The sequence below is a fragment of the Trematomus bernacchii genome, unplaced genomic scaffold (genome assembly GCF_902827165.1).
Source record: "Trematomus bernacchii unplaced genomic scaffold, fTreBer1.1, whole genome shotgun sequence".
NCBI classification, from domain to species: domain Eukaryota; kingdom Metazoa; phylum Chordata; class Actinopteri; order Perciformes; family Nototheniidae; genus Trematomus; species Trematomus bernacchii.
Window position 1 is genome coordinate 449254 of NW_022988146.1, and position 20806 is coordinate 470059.

The 20806-nt window shown below is 39.2% G+C and overlaps 1 protein-coding gene across 1 annotated transcript in view; it reads left to right on the top strand.

Annotated features, from left to right (window-relative positions):
- LOC117475828 (septin-7-like) overlaps positions 1–4052 on the top strand; it is an 87063-nt gene extending 83011 nt beyond the window's left edge. Inside the window, 1 exon segment of the mRNA XM_034122191.1 lies at positions 921–4052. Within this exon segment, the coding sequence (XP_033978082.1) occupies positions 921–960 (40 nt within the window). The 3' untranslated portion in view covers positions 961–4052.
- Positions 4053–20806: the final 16754 nt, after the last annotated feature.

Genomic DNA, 20806 nt, shown 5'->3' on the forward strand with positions numbered 1-20806 from the left:
CATCTTACGTCTGTTGTACTAAGCTATATTTATTATTAGCATTATTAGGCCAGACTCCCCCCAAGCCTTATACATCATAGACTATGACAGATGGAGTCCATACCATCGTTTTATGGATGCACTTTTTACAGAGAAACTGCCATTCTATGTTGAGTTCACTACAGACACCACACACTCTGTTTGAACTTGTTTTCACTCTGAGAAAATCCCTGCACTCTTGTGGTGTTACCATGGTTACCACATCATCTTGGATACATCCAGTCATTAGGAGCACTTCCTGTAGAGATCACCATCAGCAGATGAATTTATTGAAATCTTGTTTTTGAATGAATGCTAAAGTCACACTGATATAGTAAAATCCTGTGTGTGCCCTCACACTACAACACACTGCCCCGAGGTAACAAACAGCAACACTGTGGCCACTGGTTGCACAATAATACAAGATAAAACATGGCCTCACAAATAAAGAGGGGTCATAAGGTCATTGCAAAGTCATTTATGTCATGCACACAGCTGTTTCTATCAAAGGTTTCTAATATATTATATGGCAGATCTAGACCAAATCAATATATTTAATTTCACTACTGAAAAAAACCCATTCCTGTTATCTCAGGCCCAGGTCACAGCACAGTATTGGCTGCAACACTATCAATACATTAGATGTGAAGTTATCAAAGTTTATCACGTTATCATATTCTCCCCTTTTATTATGGTGAGTGTGAAGGCGATGTATTCATTCCTTTCAGTGTTGGGGTCAAAATACTGGCCAAAGAAATGTGCATAGAATTTGACCAAAATAAATAAATGTATGTATATTTTGTAAAGATTTGGTTGAAGATCCCATGAACACGTAAAGCTCAATAATGTTTCTCCCTGCTTTGTACAAGATTGTAACATTCCTTTTCTTGTCCCCCACACAGGACGATGGAGAAAAACAAGAAGAAAGGAAAGATCTTCTGAAGAGAGCGATTCTTCACTTTTACACAAACTCGGTTTTCCTTCATCCCCTCTGAAGTTCACATGTACCATGTGGCCCTCCAAACACACACACACATTAACAGATATACACTCCACAACATCCCTCTGTGTTACATTTAACATGTACCACGTGTGACGGATGGAAGACACACACACACACATACACACACACACACACACACACACACACACACACACACACACACACTCTCATCTCTCAGCAGGGTTACCGTACCTGTTGAAACTTCTTGTTTCCATGGGGAATGCATGTTTTTGTGAAATTCTATTTTCCTATATTTCCTGACAAAGAGGAGGCCCTTCCTCTGAGCTACAGTACGACACGTGGCAGGGACCACCCATAGCCATCTGCTCACATGTAGTAGTGTATGTTCTCTAGATATTCCATAGATCTGCAGGTAGACGTACTGTCTCTCTTCTTTGATTCTTCCCAAAAACAACATAACACAGGTGTACTGTATTCAAACACTCTGTCATAAAGACCTCATGAGAGTGTGTTAAGAGAAGGGAGAGTGTATGTGAGTGAAGGGAACTGCGTCAGGAGCGGGGGGGAGTCAGGTGGGAATAAGGCCCGGTCATAGAAAGTCAAAATAATCAGCAAATCTTTTAAAAGTGGAATACTACAAGTCTATTTGCCAGCACTGTGAACACGGACATATTGAGTACCCCAAAGTTTTATGTCAGAAATGTATAGTAGGGTCCTTAGCCCATAGAAACTGCCGGATGCTAACCTGCATATGTTGTGCAATTTGCACAATTAGCATCAGTTGCATTCATTAGCTTATGCAGACATAGATAAAAGATGGCTTGGCCAATTTTGGTGTGGTTTTGGAGGTTATTGAGGGTGTTGAATCAATTTCTGACGTTTTTAGGATCTTAAGTGGCAGTTTTGAGCCCCTTAAAACTTTCAAATCGACCCAGAATTAATCAAAATCAGTCCACCGGGACGTCAGAAATTAACGTCCTCATTAACCTCCAAAGTTCTCCGAATCAGCCAAGCCATTTATGTATTATTGTCTGCATATGCTAATTATTTCTAATTAATGTAACATTGTGCAAATTGCCCAACATGCAAGTTAGCATCCAGCAGTTTCTATGTGCTGGGGACCTGAACTATACATTTCTATCATAAAGCGTTTGGGGTTCTCAACTTCTCCGGGGTCACTATACATGTAGGACTCTAAGAGCTGGCAGAGAGACTAACCTGGTAATGACTACATGTAAGGCCAGTCAAGAAACCTCTGTTACTGAAGAGCTTAATACTTACGTGTTATTGCTATTTGGTCAGTTTCACTTTTTAGCAAATATGTCTTTGGAATAAATGACCATAACTTACCGAACTTATTGTCCTTTTTCCAACGTTTTTGTATTTAAAAAGAAATGTTTGCTGCAATGCTTCCTGTCTCATAACTGTCTTCAGGACATTCCTCTTTTATGGAGCAGTTTTCACTCCAGCAGGGAGATCAGTCAAAAGCTAATTGTAGCGGTGAAATACCAAAACAAAGTGGGGCACCAGTGAGCAAATCTTATGATGGGGAAAGTATCCAATCTGCAGGCAAGAACGTCGTCTTTGTTCATTTATTTCGTAATTATCCAAATATCCAACATATAGAGAACAATGAATTCACCTGTGGCTTTTCCTGTGTTTTCACTGCCCGAGCAGCATTTTTATTTTGACTTAAATGTTCCGTTTTATTTCCTTATTTCGCTGCTACAAAGTAAAAACAACATTTACCTATACTGGTGTAAAACAGCTGATCAACTGCAGCAGCTTCCTTTATTTTGGACTCAAGCACTGTGTAGTCAGCGTAAATTAAAGGGAAAGATATGCCCCATGGAAGCAAATCCACCAATCAAAAATGTTTCCACCTTAAATGTGGGGCCGGGCCTTCAGGCAGGTTTTCCAGTGGTGTGTGTGTGTGTGTGTGAGCAGTGTTGTAATAATGCTGTGTTTGAGGTCATAGAAACTGCAGGGAGATGCGTATCATGCACCTGCAGAAGGGATTCCATGCAGTGTGTGTTTCCCATTAATAAAAGACATTATGCAAAGCCTCATTGGCGTCTACGACTCTATAGGCCACCGTGATTACAAAGGTGTTTAATATAGTGATTCAAGTGATGGATGTTGTCATAGAGCTGAACCCTGTGTGTAAAGGGACAATTCATCAAAACAAGAATTATTCCTGTTCCTTTCTCCCTGGAAAGTTAACTGTTTGGAGGACTTAGCCAAGTCAGCTGTGTCTCTGAATTTATTATACATAACTGCTTCCTCAACAACAAAACATTCCCCCTCTGATATTCTCTCAAACGATCTACAGTCCACATCGGAGTCAAATCACAGTCAGCCATAGCGATGTGTTCCAACCTTTTACTATACCTTTCCAAGAGTATAATGTTTATTTTCATATGATGATGTTGTTAATAATACTATATGTAAGGTCAAAAAACTAAATCCCTTGTGGTTTTCTTAAGACTCGTATAGTTATCTGTTCTTTTTAGTATAGTTTTCAAAATGCCCGCAGTCTTCATGTTGCATTTAAAGACAAAATGCTAAACCCTTACACCTTATCACATAAAATATTACCTTTATGGATTTGTTTGATGATTGATTTTATTGTGTACATACTGGAGGCTGCTCTGTGGCCTTTTTCTTTTGTTTTTTCAGATGATATGCCAGGAACAGAACTTGTACTCAGATCAGAACCTATTATATACTTGTCTTAAGAATACACAAATACAGTACATTTCTTTACATGCATACACACACATATACTGTATACATCCATGCCAATGAGTACACTTTCTCAGGACTGCTGTGTTATGAAGTCCAGAGGAAGTCAGGCTGGTCCCTACAAGTTAAAATTGTGATTTCTTTTTTAAATGCTTGTGAACCACTTGCCCTTGGAATACACACCACAAGTTAAGATAAGTTTAGGTGATTTTTTTGTTGTTGTAATATTATCCTTTTTTTATATATGTACACTCTTTACTGCTTCTCTTCTTTGTTCTGTCTCTAACTGTACATGGTTAATAAAGTTGACTTGGTTATGCTTTAACTCATGCGAGTGAGTATTCTTTAACTGAATAGGGATATATTAAAACATACCTATATGCACAATACAAACGTGTAAATCAGGGGTGTCCAAAATGTTTCACTGAGGTCCACATACAGAAAGATATACGAAGATCTAGGCCCCTCACTAGAGGTGAGGTATATTGGCACATAAGTTATGTTATAAGTTAGTAAAATCAATCATATGTAGGTCAATTATGCTTGATCATTTAATATGCTTAAAGAAAACAGTTGGTCGTAGTTTAGACACCCCTGATATAAACCATATAAGAAATTGAACAACTCTGCAGTCAGTTTCACATCCTTTTTTGTACGGAGATTAGAGCAGTTGTTTTGCTTCGGTTTGACATGTTTAAAATGGAAATGCTATCTTAAAGTTGCATGTAGTAGCCTCTAGGTGCTTTCACAATAGATAATGTGATGAAGTGTCTTTCCTGTTGTCTTCACAAAGAGACAAAAGGACATGTATGCAACTTCTGAAATATCACTCATCTTTTCACAACAAGAAACAAGCTAGTGGTGTGAATCTGTGCACAGGAACCTGCCAGAACTACTGCAGATCCTTTCATCTGATTCCATTGACCTTCTCTATGTTGTGTATTTACACATTTCTCTTTGCAACCGTATTCCAGATCCAAAATACTCAATAGAACCTAACATACTAAAACGAAAACAAGCACAACTTGTTTTACAGTCCCAGGTACAAATTGCAAGCTTGGCACCCAAAGCAAATGGACTAACTTTTGTAAAAACAAGCAAAACATTCCTCATTCTTTTGGATAAAAGTTAAATCTATCAGCTATAAAACATCACTGCTATTTTCCATAGCACAGGGATTTTGCTGCGACAGTCTTTTCTGGTCTGGTATGGTCCGATATGGTGGCTTATGTTAGCTAAAGTTAGCTAATGTGAAATATTGATGTGCTGAGTCAGTTTTCTGATCTCATGACTCCCACTACTGTAACTGTATGTCTGTTACACTACAGTGCCACTTCTGGTTCAGGTAAAAAAGCCTCTGAGGGCTACAGCTCATTCATCCGGGCCAAGGCTTTCTCTTCCATGTGCTGCTCATTGTTAACGGTCCGATTAGCAAACTGAGAAGCTAGCATGGACTTGAAATACGAAAATTGGGCTGGCTTGTTTTTTTACAAATAGCCAGTTTACAAGCTATTTAAGATAATCAAAGCTAAATAGTCATCAGACGCTAGCCAATGGGTTCCTAGATTCATGGGCGTCGCAGCCATTATATGAGGGTGGGACAAGTCCCCCCCACTTTTTCAAATGATTAGTTTAGACCCCCCCACTTTTACTATGCGGAAAGTCCGTGAATCGGTCTATCCACTCGCCGCACTTTGTAGAGCGCTGTGTCAGTGCTTTACTATCAAATGAAATCCATTCCACTTGCTTATTGAGAGAATGCCCAAATCAATGAAACTCCGTACCATGTTTTCACTGCTACTTTGTACCAAGGCAGATTCTCACATAGCGCGCGCATGTTCAAGGAGTGTTGTCATAGTTGGACAGCTCAGATCTGTTGTATGAAGCGATGCCGGTAGCGGAGGTAAGGCACACATACCAAATGTTCAGGAAATGGTTAATACAGCGAAAATCAAAGCTGACGATCTCTTGGTTTGATATGTTTTCTCCCCCAGACAACATGGGCATAAGAACATTTTTTTCAAAGAAGAGGAAAGTAAGTCATCAGCTGGTAGCAGTTAACAGTGATGGCGGCGTCTCACTTCTGGAGAGGAGTTTCGTCTTTATGTCATGGTAGAGAGATACCTACTGCTTGGGACTTTGAGTCTTCAAAATGTCCAATGTCACAGACTGGGACTTACTTTAGAGTCAGTTGTATTTACATTCAGTATGACTTGTTATGATTCAATGTGAAAGAGTATACTGCTCAATAAATAATTATCACTTCACCAACTCTCTTGACATCTAGGCACTTGAGAGTGAGTCAGAGGCAGAATACAGGGACAGAGAGAGAGGTCCATTGCTGAGGTGAGTGATGAAAGGGAAATGACAGTTGAGAGTAAATTGTGATGTGGACTCTCATCCCAGGATTTTAAGGAAATCAGTGGGGATATTGAACAGGAAACATTTCAGTCAAGGGGCATCATATGACCAATATAGACAGAAGAGCAACATTTATTTGAACTTAACATCTGTATGGAGTCAGATCAGTCTCAATATTAATAAATGCTCACAGAAGGATTCACAAATGTATTTTGCGATTTATATATAAATGACTCTCCACAACAATATCTCTCAATGCACTCAAATATTTATTGTTGTATATAAATGTACAAAAAATGGGCATTTAAACTGCTTTTTATTAATTCAAAGACAGCTCTGAATTAATAATCAAATATGTTTCCTTTCTTTACTACTGGATGAAATTACAAAATGTACCCATCATTTTCCTCATGCTAGTATAGCCACATACAAGTATCAAACCACCTGTTAAAATGCACCAGAATACAGGAAATCTATATATTTTTTCGCCCCCACACCCCCCGTTAAAAATGTCCCCCCCACATTCAGGATGCTTCCTACGCCCATGCCTAGATTGCATTTTGGCCTATTCCTCTTTAGCTTTCAACACGGACTGTTTACCTGCATGCAACAAAAGACTAATCAATTGTTATTTGGAAAAACTACTGGCATTACTAACAGAAACCAAAACGGATTCATATGCAGATGTTTATCATGATGTTTATAGAGATTAAGATAAACTTGCTTTAGGAATAGTTTGACATTTTGGGGAAATACACTTTCATGCTTAAAGTCAGATGATGAAGTCCTGCTGCCCTGCTTTACCTTTAGGCTATTAGTTGCAGGGTTCACTAAAGCTCATGGCTCACTGGGACACTTGAATAAAACAAAGCCACGTTGATGGTAACAACACATTCAAAATGTCTGCTGTGAAAAAAAAAAAATGTCCTCACTAGCTGTTCTACATAGAACAGCGATGACATACAACATTGGAAAAAGATGACTCTTCTGCCAAAAACAACGTCTCTTGATGAGTTGCTAACTAACGTCCTCTCTGAATGACACAGGTTAAAGAAGTGTGACCCTGATATGCAGAACATGGCCCAATCCCAAACCACGCCCTACACCCTACCCCTACACACTCCCCCTCCGTGACGGAGTGAACTTCGTCTGTAGCCACACTCGCAGCTCAACGAGGCTCCCTCCTGTCAGATGGAGGGAGTAAATACAGCGGCAAGCTTTGGGACAAACTCCCCTCTCTCCGGCAGAAACAGGAAATGCCGTAACTGTATGTAACAACGGTTTCAAATCAGCATCTCTTTGACAAAATATTCAAATTAATAACTAAAATAAAACTCCAAACATCTTTAATTGTGTTACTTTTTTGTAAAGCACTTTTAGTTTTAAACCTGATGTTTATAAGCTTCTTAGTTTTTGCAACAGTCTGTAAATATACACAACTTTATAATAAAATGCACACATTTACCTTTTTCTAGACTAAACACTAGTCTAGCAGCAAGTCCTCAAAAAAGGCTTTAGTTTTCGAGATACCCCTACCCGAGGTAGAACAAATGACAACAATGATTTTTCTTATCTTTAGGGTCTCCCATTAATGAAATTGATTGTTGTCAAATTTTATTTTGGGGGAAAACATTTTTTTTGGTTGTTCTTTAGAACTACCCCAATCCCTGAAAAAGAGCCAAATTATGGCGCGTTTCCACTACACGGCCTCGCTCGGCCTCGCTCGGTATGGCTAGGCCTCGTTAGGACTGGCTCACTTTATGGCGCATTTCCATTACAGTTTAGGAACTGGGGCAGTATCTATAGTAAGGCAGTGTAGGCGGAGCCGTGACGTGATCTTCAGAGGACCCCAGAAAAACAACACAGCCGTTAGCTGTTAGCACTCAGAGCTCACAGCTCCTCATATATGTTCAGAAACTAGACAAAAGTTAAACAAGTACAAACCACAGACTGCCTGTGTCATGGTGAATACAGTCGCTGCTTTATTTATGTCTGTATAGGCCGTTGTTGTGAGTGTGGACGGTCGGAGCATATACTGCGTTAGCTTAGCCAATCTCCATTTAGAAAACAAGCATTTTAAAAGGTTTTTTCCCCTGCCGTCTGTCTGCAGACTTGACAAAGCATTAATTCATGGTTTTTACTAACCGGTATCAGTATGTTGTTACTTCGGCATCATTTTGAAACGTGTATTACAATTAAATCACGGTCAAATATGTCCATCTTGTTGTAGTTGTTGCCCCCTTGTCAGCGACACTCTCTCTAGTTTAGCATACTCAGCCCGACTCAGCCTCGTTGTCTCTGGCCCTGGACCCACGATTTTATGAGGCCAGAAAAACTGTGAATTAGGACCCGCCGGCCGGTACTAGGCCAAGTGGAAACGCAACCAAAGACGGGCCGCTGACGTCACAGCCCTCTTAAACCGGGCTGCGCGCTGTAGTGGAAACGCGCCATTAGACCAGGCCGAATATAGGAAAGGTGACAAAAAAGCCCATAACTTGAGAATGACCACTCTTTTCCTCTTCAGATTTGCTGAGGTATGAACCAGGTGGCTGTCCTACATCACCAAATAGTCAGACAATTATTTAACTAAAGAAATACTGAATTATAGTCCTGTAAACTTAGCTTTAGTTTAGACGGAAATTGTACTTTTGGTGATAGGAACATAGGACTCAATCACTTTTCTCTCATTTATCAGAAAAACAGAAATCCCTAAAAAATATACCATTACTGAATTGTCTAGGGTGCTATAGAACACTAACCAGTAGTTGTATGGAAATATCTGGTACAGTTCTATTGCAAATGAGATTTCTTTAGACATAGGCCTACCTCTTCTCTGATACAGTAAAACTCTGAATGGGGGAGAAGTGGCATAATAGCCTATAAGTTAAGAATACTCACTCTGATGGTCATTATATTTGGAGAGGGAAATACCAGGTGGCTGAACTACATCACCAAATAGTCAGAATAAGAGTAACCCAATACAATAAAGTGTATTAGTTCTAAATTGCAAGCCTCTAAAACATAGGTGTAAATAGTACAGGTTTTATTGAAACTGGAACCTTAATTCAAAGTACAGTATACAAGTCATCAAATAATTCTGTGAGAGGTCAAGTATATAGATACTAGAATATAATGTTAAATGTCAGGTTCCTCAGAAACGTTAGGGGACACATTTTGAAATTCTGCACAGCAGGTGCAGAACACCATACAGGGAAGGCCAACAGAGAGGCACTGGCACTTTCCACTCTCTCCACACTTTGCATCTTTGCAATACAAGTGAGTAATGTCTCTCACTTCTCTTGGTGCTGGGGGTTTTGTAAATAGCACTGGTTGAATGGCCCCATCTCTGACAATCCACCCCCTGCCAACAGGACTCCATAACAAGGGTTTGGGTTCGGGCTGTGACACCATGTCGCTGTCTGAAACATTGCTCTTTGTGCATGTTGTTGAAATGCATCCTCTGTTGGCGGCAGATTTTCCGAGGCTGCATCTGTTGTTGATGCAATTATGAACCTCAGTTCATCCAAGTTTGTGCACATCAGTCCAATTTCCTTGTTCTTTTTTCCATATAGCAGAAGCGCAAATTCTCTTGCGACTGGCAAAGACTCTTCCAAGCTGGCAGAGAGTCCAAAATGGGCCAGATCTTTGAGCTTGCTGAGATGGTTCTTGAGTTTGGTGAATGCTGTTGTCTTTCCTATTCTGTACAAACTACTTGTTGTGCCACAGCCAGTGAGTGCATGAAATGCTGGTAGATAGTTAGACCACTGTAAAAACTGTTGCTTTGGTAAAACTTAAAAAATATGTGTCAAGTGATTCCAAGCAATTTTAAGAGTTTAGTCAACTTTTGCATTTTTTGAGTTGGTGAAACGTATTTTCTTTTAGTTTTCCTCTACTCAAGAATGTGTTACTTTGCTCAAACTTAAAAAATATGTGTCAAGTGGTTCCAAGCAATTATAGGAGTTGGGTAAACTCACTAATGTGATTTTTTCTGCATATGAAAAGATAAGATGAGCCTACAATTAAAAGCCCAGATATTAAGTGTAACCAATGCAAATAACAATCTGCTAAGAACCACACGAGAATAAAGTAAATTATAAAACACAATTGAGTTGCCGGAACCTATATACGACAAACTCTTCCTGATTTAAATCCAACCCTTTAAATATTTGATAGCATTGAAACATTGCAGATTAAACAAATAAATTAAAAAAGGGAACGTTATGGACATGTTAATACATTTTATTAAAATGTGATTATTTCAAAACAGTTGTCATAAAAGAGTAACAAGTTTGTTTAAAAGCACAACACATTAACATACATGGAGACACATGGTTATTACTTGATGGTTATAACTGCATCTGGCTCTTGGGCAATGTATAACTTCATGCTGTGCATCACAAGCCTGTTGCACTTCGACCTCTGCTGTTCCCTGTAAATACAAACAAAACACTAAATTGAGTACAAATCAGGACACACCATGTGTTTTCCTCAAAACAAAAATCAAATCCGTCTTGAAAACATAACGAGCCAGTTTACATTAGCTGTTAACAGACGGTAACAGAGGTGCTATTCACATGCATTATAAGGGGTTTAAGCCATCAAAAAAAGGCTGGTTTGCAAGAAAATGAACCAAATAGTCATGATATTGATATAGTTCATAAAATGTCCAACTACTTCTTTTTAACCCCACCTCATGCTCAGAGATGTATATAAAGTGGCACATGGGTCCTAGAATAAAAAGAACAGACGATTATTTCAACTTTTATCTTGATAAGTGAGAGCGCAGGCCAGTCTACATGAATGCAGGGCAAGGCACGTTTCTGTCCAAAGGTTCCATGATGGAGTCGATAATGTTTTAAAATGTCACTTTGAGTGGTGACATGCTGCATAGTTTACATCTCCATCCCATCTGTGATTCAAAAAATAGAAATGGGTACGTTTACCTGATGCTCATTATATTAGTATGTAAACATAACACGTCTTGAATTAACCTCTGAAACAACAACTAGTCTGACACACTCAAGGGCTTACCTAATGTGAACCTGAAGTCCATAGCAGGAGGCAAAATGTCTTCAAGAGGAGGTGTGACTGTTTTCTGGTGAGGCAAATAAAAGAACAAAATAGTTACATGATGACAATGTAACAATCATTTCAGTAGAATTCATTAAAACATATTTAATTCAATTAATGGAATCAAACATTAAAACACAAGTATCATTTAAAACGGTAGGCTATTGTATTTATATACATTTATAAGGATGGCATTTATTAAGGATGGTATTGTTAGATACCAGTACAATTCCATGATTCTCTACACAGCGGATCCTAATTACTTCAATATACACTCCTTTATCTCGTTTGCATACTGTCTAATATCTACTTTATGTTGTAGTAAAACATCTCCTTAATAAAACTGTATTTATTGATATTTCTCGCTAAAGACTGCATTTTACTGTACTACATGGAACACATCTTGCTGACGTTATAAATGCATCCTCGCCCAATACACACTTTTACTGAATTGCGCCTGAATGCACCTTAACTGAAGTCACCTCCGTCACTTTCTACTGAGAGCTAACGCTGTCACCACCCGATCTGTCCCCCTGCCCGATCTGTACTGCGCATGTGCGAGATGGTCCGCCATATTGGACAACTACATACGGCAAATCTACTAGGACACTTGACACAGTGGCTTTTGGCAAAGCAGAAAAAGAACCGAGAGAGATGATTTATTGTTATTACAACGTGACTTCACTATTATTTAACAACTCTTTGTATTGGGTTCTTTTATGTGGGTTTAAATACATTGTCAGAATAAGTGAGACATGGATTTAACTTCTGTTAGACAGCTATATGCCATACATTTTTGCATACATTCACAGTAAATATTTATTCAGTATGATAGCTGTCTAACAGAAGTTAAATCCATGTCTCACTTATTCTGACAATGTATTTAACCACAAATAAAAGAACCCAATAAAAAGAGTTGTTAAATAATAGTGAAGTCACGTTGTAATAACAATAATCTCTCTCGGTTCTTTTTCTGCTTTGCCAAAAGCCACTGTATCAAGTGTCCTAGTAGAGTTGCCGTATGTAGTTGTCCAATATGGCGGACCATCTCGCACATGCGCAGTACAGATCGGGCAGGGGGACAGATCGGGTAGCGACAAACGTTAACTCTCCTGCAGATTCCAACATGGATCTATAGAGTGGCGAAGTCCCTCCCCTTCCGGTGGACCTCCATGGGACCCTATTTCGGAAAAATTATGTATTGAAGTCAATGGAGAGAGAAAGATTATCTTTCGATCCCGTTTGAATTGTGCCACGAATTACACATATGATGTTTGTCAATTTAAAAGATAATTTTGCAAGTCAAAAAAGTCACAGTTTGTCGTAAAACTGTTGAAATATAAGACTGTGTCGTAAAACTGTGAAGTAACACATTTGTTCAATGAACTACATCTCTGGTCAACAACACACGTCACCAAGATGGCCGTCACTACTGTCTTATCAACAAAACGATTGACTACCCTCACTATCACTACAATGAAACACGTCCAGAAGAATGTCATGCAAAGCTGCCTGCCTGCCTTCCTTTGATTCTCTCTGAATTGCCTGGTCTTTTTAATTTCAACCATTTGTGCAGATAGCATGAAGTAGAAAAGATCGCCGATCGCCGATGCTAGCATTAGCGTTAGCATTTCTCCCCCGGTCTTAAATTGTGTATTATAGAATGATCACACCGGTGACAGTACTCTTCAAAGGGTTCACGAAATATGACTACTACTCTTACTGTTTAACATTTTGGGTTACTTAATGTTACTTCATGTTAAGGCTAATGAAAATGACAAGGCTGTAATGCTAACTAACGTGCTAGCTACTAGCTAGGTAGCTAACTTGATCCTTTCATCAGGCGGGAAGCGAAAGAATGAGCAAGACCCATTGCTGGTATGATAACAACCTGGTACTAAGCACACTGGCATCTTGTTAAAGTTATCTTATCTTAGCTATCTCTTAGTAGAGGAAAACAATTGTGACTTACTCACTTACGCGACTCTGGGATTTGTAGTCTTTCTAGTTGCGTATTTTTCATAGTCTTATATTTCAACAGTTTTACGACAAACTGTGACTTTTTTGACATGGAAATTATTTTTTAAGATTGACAAACATCGTGTAATTCATGGCACAATTCAAACGGGATCGAAAGATACGTTTTCTCTCTCCATTGACTTCAATACATTATTTTTCCGAAATAAGGTCCCATGGACCGGAAGTAGATGGGCGTGACTTCGCCACTCTATAGCGTTGCATAAGCATGAAAAATATAGTTTGCACTTAATTTTGTATAATAACAACTCGATGCTGTAACTGCAGACTATGAGTTTAAATTGGGTACACTAAGATTGTAGAAAGATAATTCATTGCTCACAGTAAAACAAACGGCGAAATACATACAGAGGAATTAATATCAAATAGGCGCATTAGTAACTAACTCTTACATAACCGCTGGGTTATAAAGTAGTAGGGAATAGTTTTAACGGAGGTATTTTACCGCACAACATGCACGGCAGGAGAGCCTCTGAGCCCCGCGGCCGCATCACGGTGCCCGAGCCAACGCTTACAGCGGCATAGGGGAACAGTTTGCGGAGTTGATTCTTAATACGTAGACTACTCTTAACTTAACCACTTTTAACAGAATTGCGTCGGTAAGCACTTGATGCAAACTTTGCCCAACAACTTTGCCCAACAACTTTGCCCAACAACTTTGCGCGAAGAAATAGACCATGACAGGGCTGAGTCTAACTTTAACAGCAGTAATGCACTGGCATGCATTAAAATGTCGATGTTCCGTTCAAATCAGTGAATACAAGAAAAGTAAATAACACTTGCTAGTTAAAAAGCAGTAATTAATAACTCAGGTGGCATGCTTACTTGTTTTACGATGGTTTGAAGAGGATCCAACAAACACGTGTCCAACTGCTGAAGAACCGCTGCAAAGAGGAACAGGAAGTCTCACACCGCGGTATTCTCGTTTGAGGGCGTGGCATGACCGTGGCGTTGACAAAAGCATTTTTATTAAGTTTTCCAAAACGTATTTTTAAAGAAAGTTCAGAAAATGTGATATTAATTTACAAATTAATGAGTTCTTAAAACATGTTCTCATTGTTGCTTAAGTGTTACTTATTTAAACGCACATTGAAAAAAAACTAATTTAGGGCAAGTAAATTACATTAAAAAATTGAGTTTTGTTGACTTCACCATCGGAACTGTTTTTACAGTTGCCGCCCAGCTTCAGGACCATCTCCAACTAAACGGCCTCATTGAGAAATTCCAGCCCGGTTTCCGTTCCGCCCACAGCACTGAAACAGCTCTGGTCAGGGTCACAAACTACCTGCTGATGCTGATTGTCTTTCCTATTCTGTACAAACTACTTGTTGTGCCACAGCCAGTGAGTGCATGACATGCTGGTAGACAGTTAGACATGTCTTTTCCAATTTTCTCACATATGGTGTTGATGGGGACATATCTCTCTCTCATTCCATGGCCTGCATGCATGTACACTAGAGATGAACCAAACATGTATTTGCTTGCATAATATATGAGCAGTACTTCCACATCTGTGTCATCAGACCTCACAATGATGCGGGAATATGACTCTGTAAGATGTGTGGCATGGAGCACCATCCTTGTGTCTGTCTCCTTCTGATCACTGTAGTGATGTCAAACTGCTTACTCCTGCTGTGCAGATGCTCTTCACCTCCTCCCCTTCGTCAAATCCTGAGTGTAGTCTCTGTGGGGCAGCAGTGACAATGTAGTTGCTCACAAACATGCACAGTGCAGTCTTGTTTCCACTACTCCTCAAGTACTTCCTGTAGTTTGGGACATTTGTTTTGCCAGTGATAACATGCGTAGGCCTTCCATCACTTGCACCTCTCCTTTGCCTCTCCAGGGGCCTCATTTATAACGCCTTGCGTAGGATTGACGTGGGAAAGTTGCTTACGTAGTACAAAGCAAAAAAATATGTACAGAAATGTTCCGACATTTTCCGATTCACAAAACATTGCGTACCGGCGAGGGAAGTGCGTACCGGCACTTCCTACGCCTGTTTCCCTTTATAAATCACAATCGACTCGTAACACCCATATTTGCCTATAAATAGTCAAAGAAACGCCCATTCATTCATTCATTTTGACTGACTGCATGAAGAAGATCGCAGGAAATTACGACCGAACAGCTAAAAAAGACATCTCACACCGTGTCAGATTTTGGTTATTTTGGGGAGGTCGAGATAAATCATATTGTTTGGTGGATGCAGTTTGAACCAGAGTAGCAGCATGGAGGTTGGATCGTCACCAAAATAAATAAATAAGTGGTCCGAAAAAAGTTAATGACAAAAGAAATACACATAACCTTCCTCAGGCAGTGTGTTTGTCCCGGGGACAGGAGACACCCCCTTGATGAGAAACTGTAAGCAATGATCGGGGAATCCCTCCGGAGTGGAGTCATGACGACTGGATCTGAATTATTTTTGTTGTATTTAGTGGTTTGTGTTCCAGCTGTCGATCAGCAACTATATATCCATAATCCACCAGTTAAAGGAAATACAACTAATGTGTTGTGTTATATCAGCTGTCCAATTTACCACATATGGTGTTCTTAGTTTCCATACCTCCTGAGTAGTATTACATATCCCGCTTCAATCACATTAGTATGCATAAAAAAGTGACAGGTCACACCTTCTAAGTCCCGCCCCCTAATTATGCTAATGAGCCCCCCCTTTGATATGCTAATGAGCCCCTTTGTTCGAGGTGTTATCGCGTACAGGTGTTACATCCTCCCGGTAGCCCCCCCACCCCTCTCAGCCCCCACCCCTCTCAGCCCACCCCCCCTCCCCCTCACATACAGGTGTCACATCCGCCCCTGTCGCCCCCACCCCTCTCAGACCCCACCCCTCTCAGCCCCCACCCCTCTCAGCCCCCACCCCTCTCAGCCCCCACCCCTCTCAACCCCCCTCCTCCTCCCCCCTCCTGTCCGGTCAACATGTCCGTTACAGTTTAAATCTTGCGGACAAAATTAGAAAAGTGCTGGTCAAAGGTCTTCTATGTTATTTATTGAGCTTTGAAACAAATTGATATGATTCGATATTAAACCAACTAATTATAGTAGACAATTAACTATTCAAACGTGTACAGTAATTTACAATAACACGGGAATAATAAACGGAGCGCTCTCCCCCTCTCCTGACATACGCCAGTATCATGCAGCTCGCGGATCCGATAATGAGTGACCCGACAGTAAAACTAAACATATCTATAAATAGTTTAGGTAGTTTGAGAGGTAATTAAAATAGCTACGTGTGATATCTGAAGAGTGTGTTTTGTTCCGCTCACCGCATGCAGAGATGCATGTCGATTAGTCCGCAGCACCGGGTCTCTCCCGTCAGATTAGACTTTACTAGCGTTTATGTTCATAACGATCAGATATAGCTAGTTCTAGCTAATGATATGACTACCTGCTTATTAAAAAGACACCTAAACAATAAGCGTCACTATGCAACGGGGTGAGGCCACAAAGTATAGCACAGCATTATGCATTTTGTTTACATGCCCACCGGAACCCCGAGGCATTACCAACAGATCAACGCGCAATCAACCCATACAGGACATCTCTTGCTACACATTATGTGTAGACATTATAATTGACTATTCTTGTCTTCTGATGTTTAATTACATCACCCCATTAATAAAATAATCCCTATATGAAGTTATATGAGGCGGGGTGGGGGTAATATTAGAAATAGCTGCAGGTATGGAGAAAAGAGAAGAGTCTCCCCTCACAATATATGTATATGTTTTTAGATGCTTTACTTTTTATTTCTTTCATGTTATTTTAACACAACATTACTTTTTCATATTTTTCAACATACTGTGATATTTTGTTTTTTTCTCTCCATTATATTTTTGAATATACAGTGATTTTTATCAAAATACAACATGCAACTATTACATATACAATATTACGACTTTTTGCGATATTTTCAACACAATATACTTTTTTTGTAGGTCTTCAGGATATTTGGCATGTCATGCATAAAACCGGTGTCATCTTTCCTGAAACTGACGTGCTGTCCGTTTTACAAACAAGTTATCTTTCTGCTTCCTCCCCCGTCCCTCGGGTGGAAAATAATTATTTGTTTCTTCAGCAAGGCTTCAAAAATCTTGTTAAATAATTATTTTCCAGCATCCGTTTGTAACTTTTTAGGAATCTGACTATCTTTTAGAATTGCATCAAATGCTATAGCCACTTCTAAGAAACGTTTTTTAAATGTTTTTCTCTCATCCTGCTATATTCCTTCCAGGGGAGGATCCCTGGGGATTGATCAGAGCAAAGAAAGGCTGTAAACACTGACACACTGACACACAAAACACTGAAACACTGAAACACTGAAACACTGAAACACTGAAACACTGACACACAAAACACTGAAACACTGAAACACTGAAACACAAAACACTGAAATACTGAAATACTGAAACACTGAAAGCACTGACACACAAAAACACAGAAACACAAAACACTGAAACACTGAAACACTGAAACACAAAACACTGAAATACTGAAAACACTGAAACACTGAAACACTGAAACACCGACACACAGAAAACTATTAAACACCCCTGCTATATACTATGACCATTCTTTACTTATTTATAATATGGTTCAAATGGAGTAATTTGAGTTGTCTGATGCACTTGATACAATTTTACTTTTTAAAATACTGATGTGTTTATTCAAAACCATTTCAACACACAGTGTCATGACTTTTTCAGGATCTTTTTGTCAAACTATACTATGACTTTCTCTAATTTTTTTTTTTTTTATTAGAGATCCTATACTGACATTGCAGACAAAACTATATAATATATTTCTTAACTACATACTATACTTGGACTTTTTTCAAGATACTTTTAACATACTATACTAGTACTTTTAAATTAAATGTTTGGACATTCTACACTGTGACTCTTTTTTAAAATGATATGTAGGAAATACTATACTATGATTTGAAGACAACAGTTTTTTTTAAATGTAAAAAACACTTTTTTTATTTGCAGAATTTCATATTTACAATTTATTGTTTTCACCCCATAGGAATCAATAATACATTTATACTGATTGCAACATCCCCAGGATCTTCTCCAGCATAGAATCCCCCAGATGAAGGGAAATATTATAATGGAGTTTTTGCACTTCGGCCAAAGTATTCATGTGTATGCTGTTTTTGACACAAAGATGCATTACATCTACAAACAGAGCATACAATGCGAGCACATGATACACTTTTGGTGTTTGTTTCATTTCTTCGGTAATGTTACAGAATGTTTCGGAAAATGAAGATTCCAGTACCACTTTAAATGTTTCGTTTACAATCGTTTCCCAATGACCCGGAATAGTACTGCCAGAATGAACGATATCCAAAATGTCTTCTAGTTTACAAACTTCAGCCGTTCTGTTTACACGGGGATCACTACTCATTCTGTTTTCAATCGTCATCAACAACACACTTATTAAACAGGTATTGACTGCATTCTGATAGATAAATACAGATTGTTTTCCATAGTAGTTACCCATTTTTATTTTACTTTAAAGAAAAGTCAAAGTATCGAAAAAAATCCCTGGCTTCAAATCAACCGCTGGTTATTAGTCTTCTTCCTCTCCATCCAGCTCGGCGTGGATCTTTTCAAGTCTCTCCTTGAGGCGTCTGCAGTTTTGAGATTGTGCAGAAAAGCCTCTGAAGCGCCTTGGATCCTCCATTCAGCTATGTAAATGTTTATATCATTAAGACTCTGGTCAATCGCAGTAATGAAGTCGGCGAGCCAAAGTCTTTTTCATTAACGCGTTGTAATTGTTTCTGAAGAAATATTCTGGAATGTCATTCACACAATCGTGTTGCCTCTGGCTGGGGTGACTGACTCGGCATCCATTGCAGATTTCTTCTCTGTACCGATGCAGCACCCTCTCCAGAATATCAACCAAGTCCGATTTCACTATGTTCAAAAACAGAGACGTCTTGGCCCCAGGAGTAACATCAGCAGCTGTAGTATTGCAAGATTTGGGTGTCCACAATGCTGGGGACGATAGTAGTCCAGGAGTTTGTTCCTGGCTGCATCTCGCGGGGGGAGACTTGGTTTTTCTCAGATCCCTGGCTAGTTTTCAACGGGCGTCTTAGTGGGGTCCTTCGTTTTAGATGATTTGCTGAGTGGGGGGTGGACTTATTGCGTTGAGTGGGGGGAGTCATCTGTAGAATTGAGAGTTTTTAGAAAAGTTCTTTAAGCTTTGTAGCTTTTTCACCTATCATTTCCAACCAAGCAGCAAGAGGTCAAATGTAAGAATAAGTAATAGTTTGTCACGATTTTACGGAAAAGTCAAAAGTATAGTTTGTCTGAAAAAAAAAAATATATATATATATATATATATATATATATATATATGGAAAAGTCATTGTGTACAATAGTATGTTGAAAAACAAAAACAAAAAAGAAAACTCAATTCATTACAAAATAATGAATATTTTACCAAGTTATAAAGTTTTGCATCCATTAAAGTGTAACTATAGGCGCGTTCACACCAAGTACTTTTCCCACAGTAGTTCCTGAGAACTTTAGTTCATGAGAGTTCTTTTAGTTCTGACGAACTAAAGCAGATCGCGTTCACACCAAAATGAGTTCCTGGGGGTGGATTAGGCAAATGAGCCGCTGACGTCACTTCTTCTTCTTCTGCTTAGCTTTTCCTGGCAGGCCGCAAACAACTTCACGGCGAGTACAGTAGGTGGCGGTATGCACCTTAAAGTTGCAATCCGCCAAAAAAACCGAGAGAAGAAGAAAAAAAAACTTCCGCTTCCGCTGTATGCTTCTGTTTACCTTCCGACCTCAGTCAGACACGCTATGGAGTTGACTGAAGTTGTGGTTTTGGTGCTGAGTTATTTAAGCCAATAACTCAGCCACAAATACAGATCGCGGTTAAGAAGCCTTAACAAAAGGACTGGACGGCGACAAGCACACGCTATGGACATGTTTCGTCGTAGGACAGCTGAGGATGATGACCGTTATCACGCCCAAAGAACAGCAATGGTACGTTCAGTAAATCACATTAATACTATCTAATGTAGGATTTATGGAGTTATGTAGGGCTAATTTGTGTCTTTGTATGTGTTCCAGATATGCGGTGCTTGATGAAGCGAAACGACTGCAACATGGACAATATCAAAAATCCAGGTGGCAGCATGTTGCGTATTGCATAACCTGTGTGAGCGTCGTGGTGATGAGTACAGGGAGGAATGGACTGCCTTACCGGCGACCCAGCTTGATGACAACCATTCATATTTTTTTGTTTATTACAAATTAAAGTAAAATATACACAAGTGTCTTGATTAAATGATTGTAGAATAAGGATTTTGGACGTTTGCCCTGCAGCCATGAATTGCATTAAAAGCATCAAGAAACTTTGAATTGATTTCATTTTATACACATTTATATCTGAGTAGGCAATATCAATATAATCAATTACTGTAGTACATGTCATTCATTTATTTGTGATATAAAGTCTGTGCCTAGGTGGTGCATATTCTGGAAAATCAATTGAGAAACAAAAAGAACAATCTCAAATTGTTTAAATGACTTCTGATTTGTCTGACCATAGGAAAGAGTTAGATAAGAA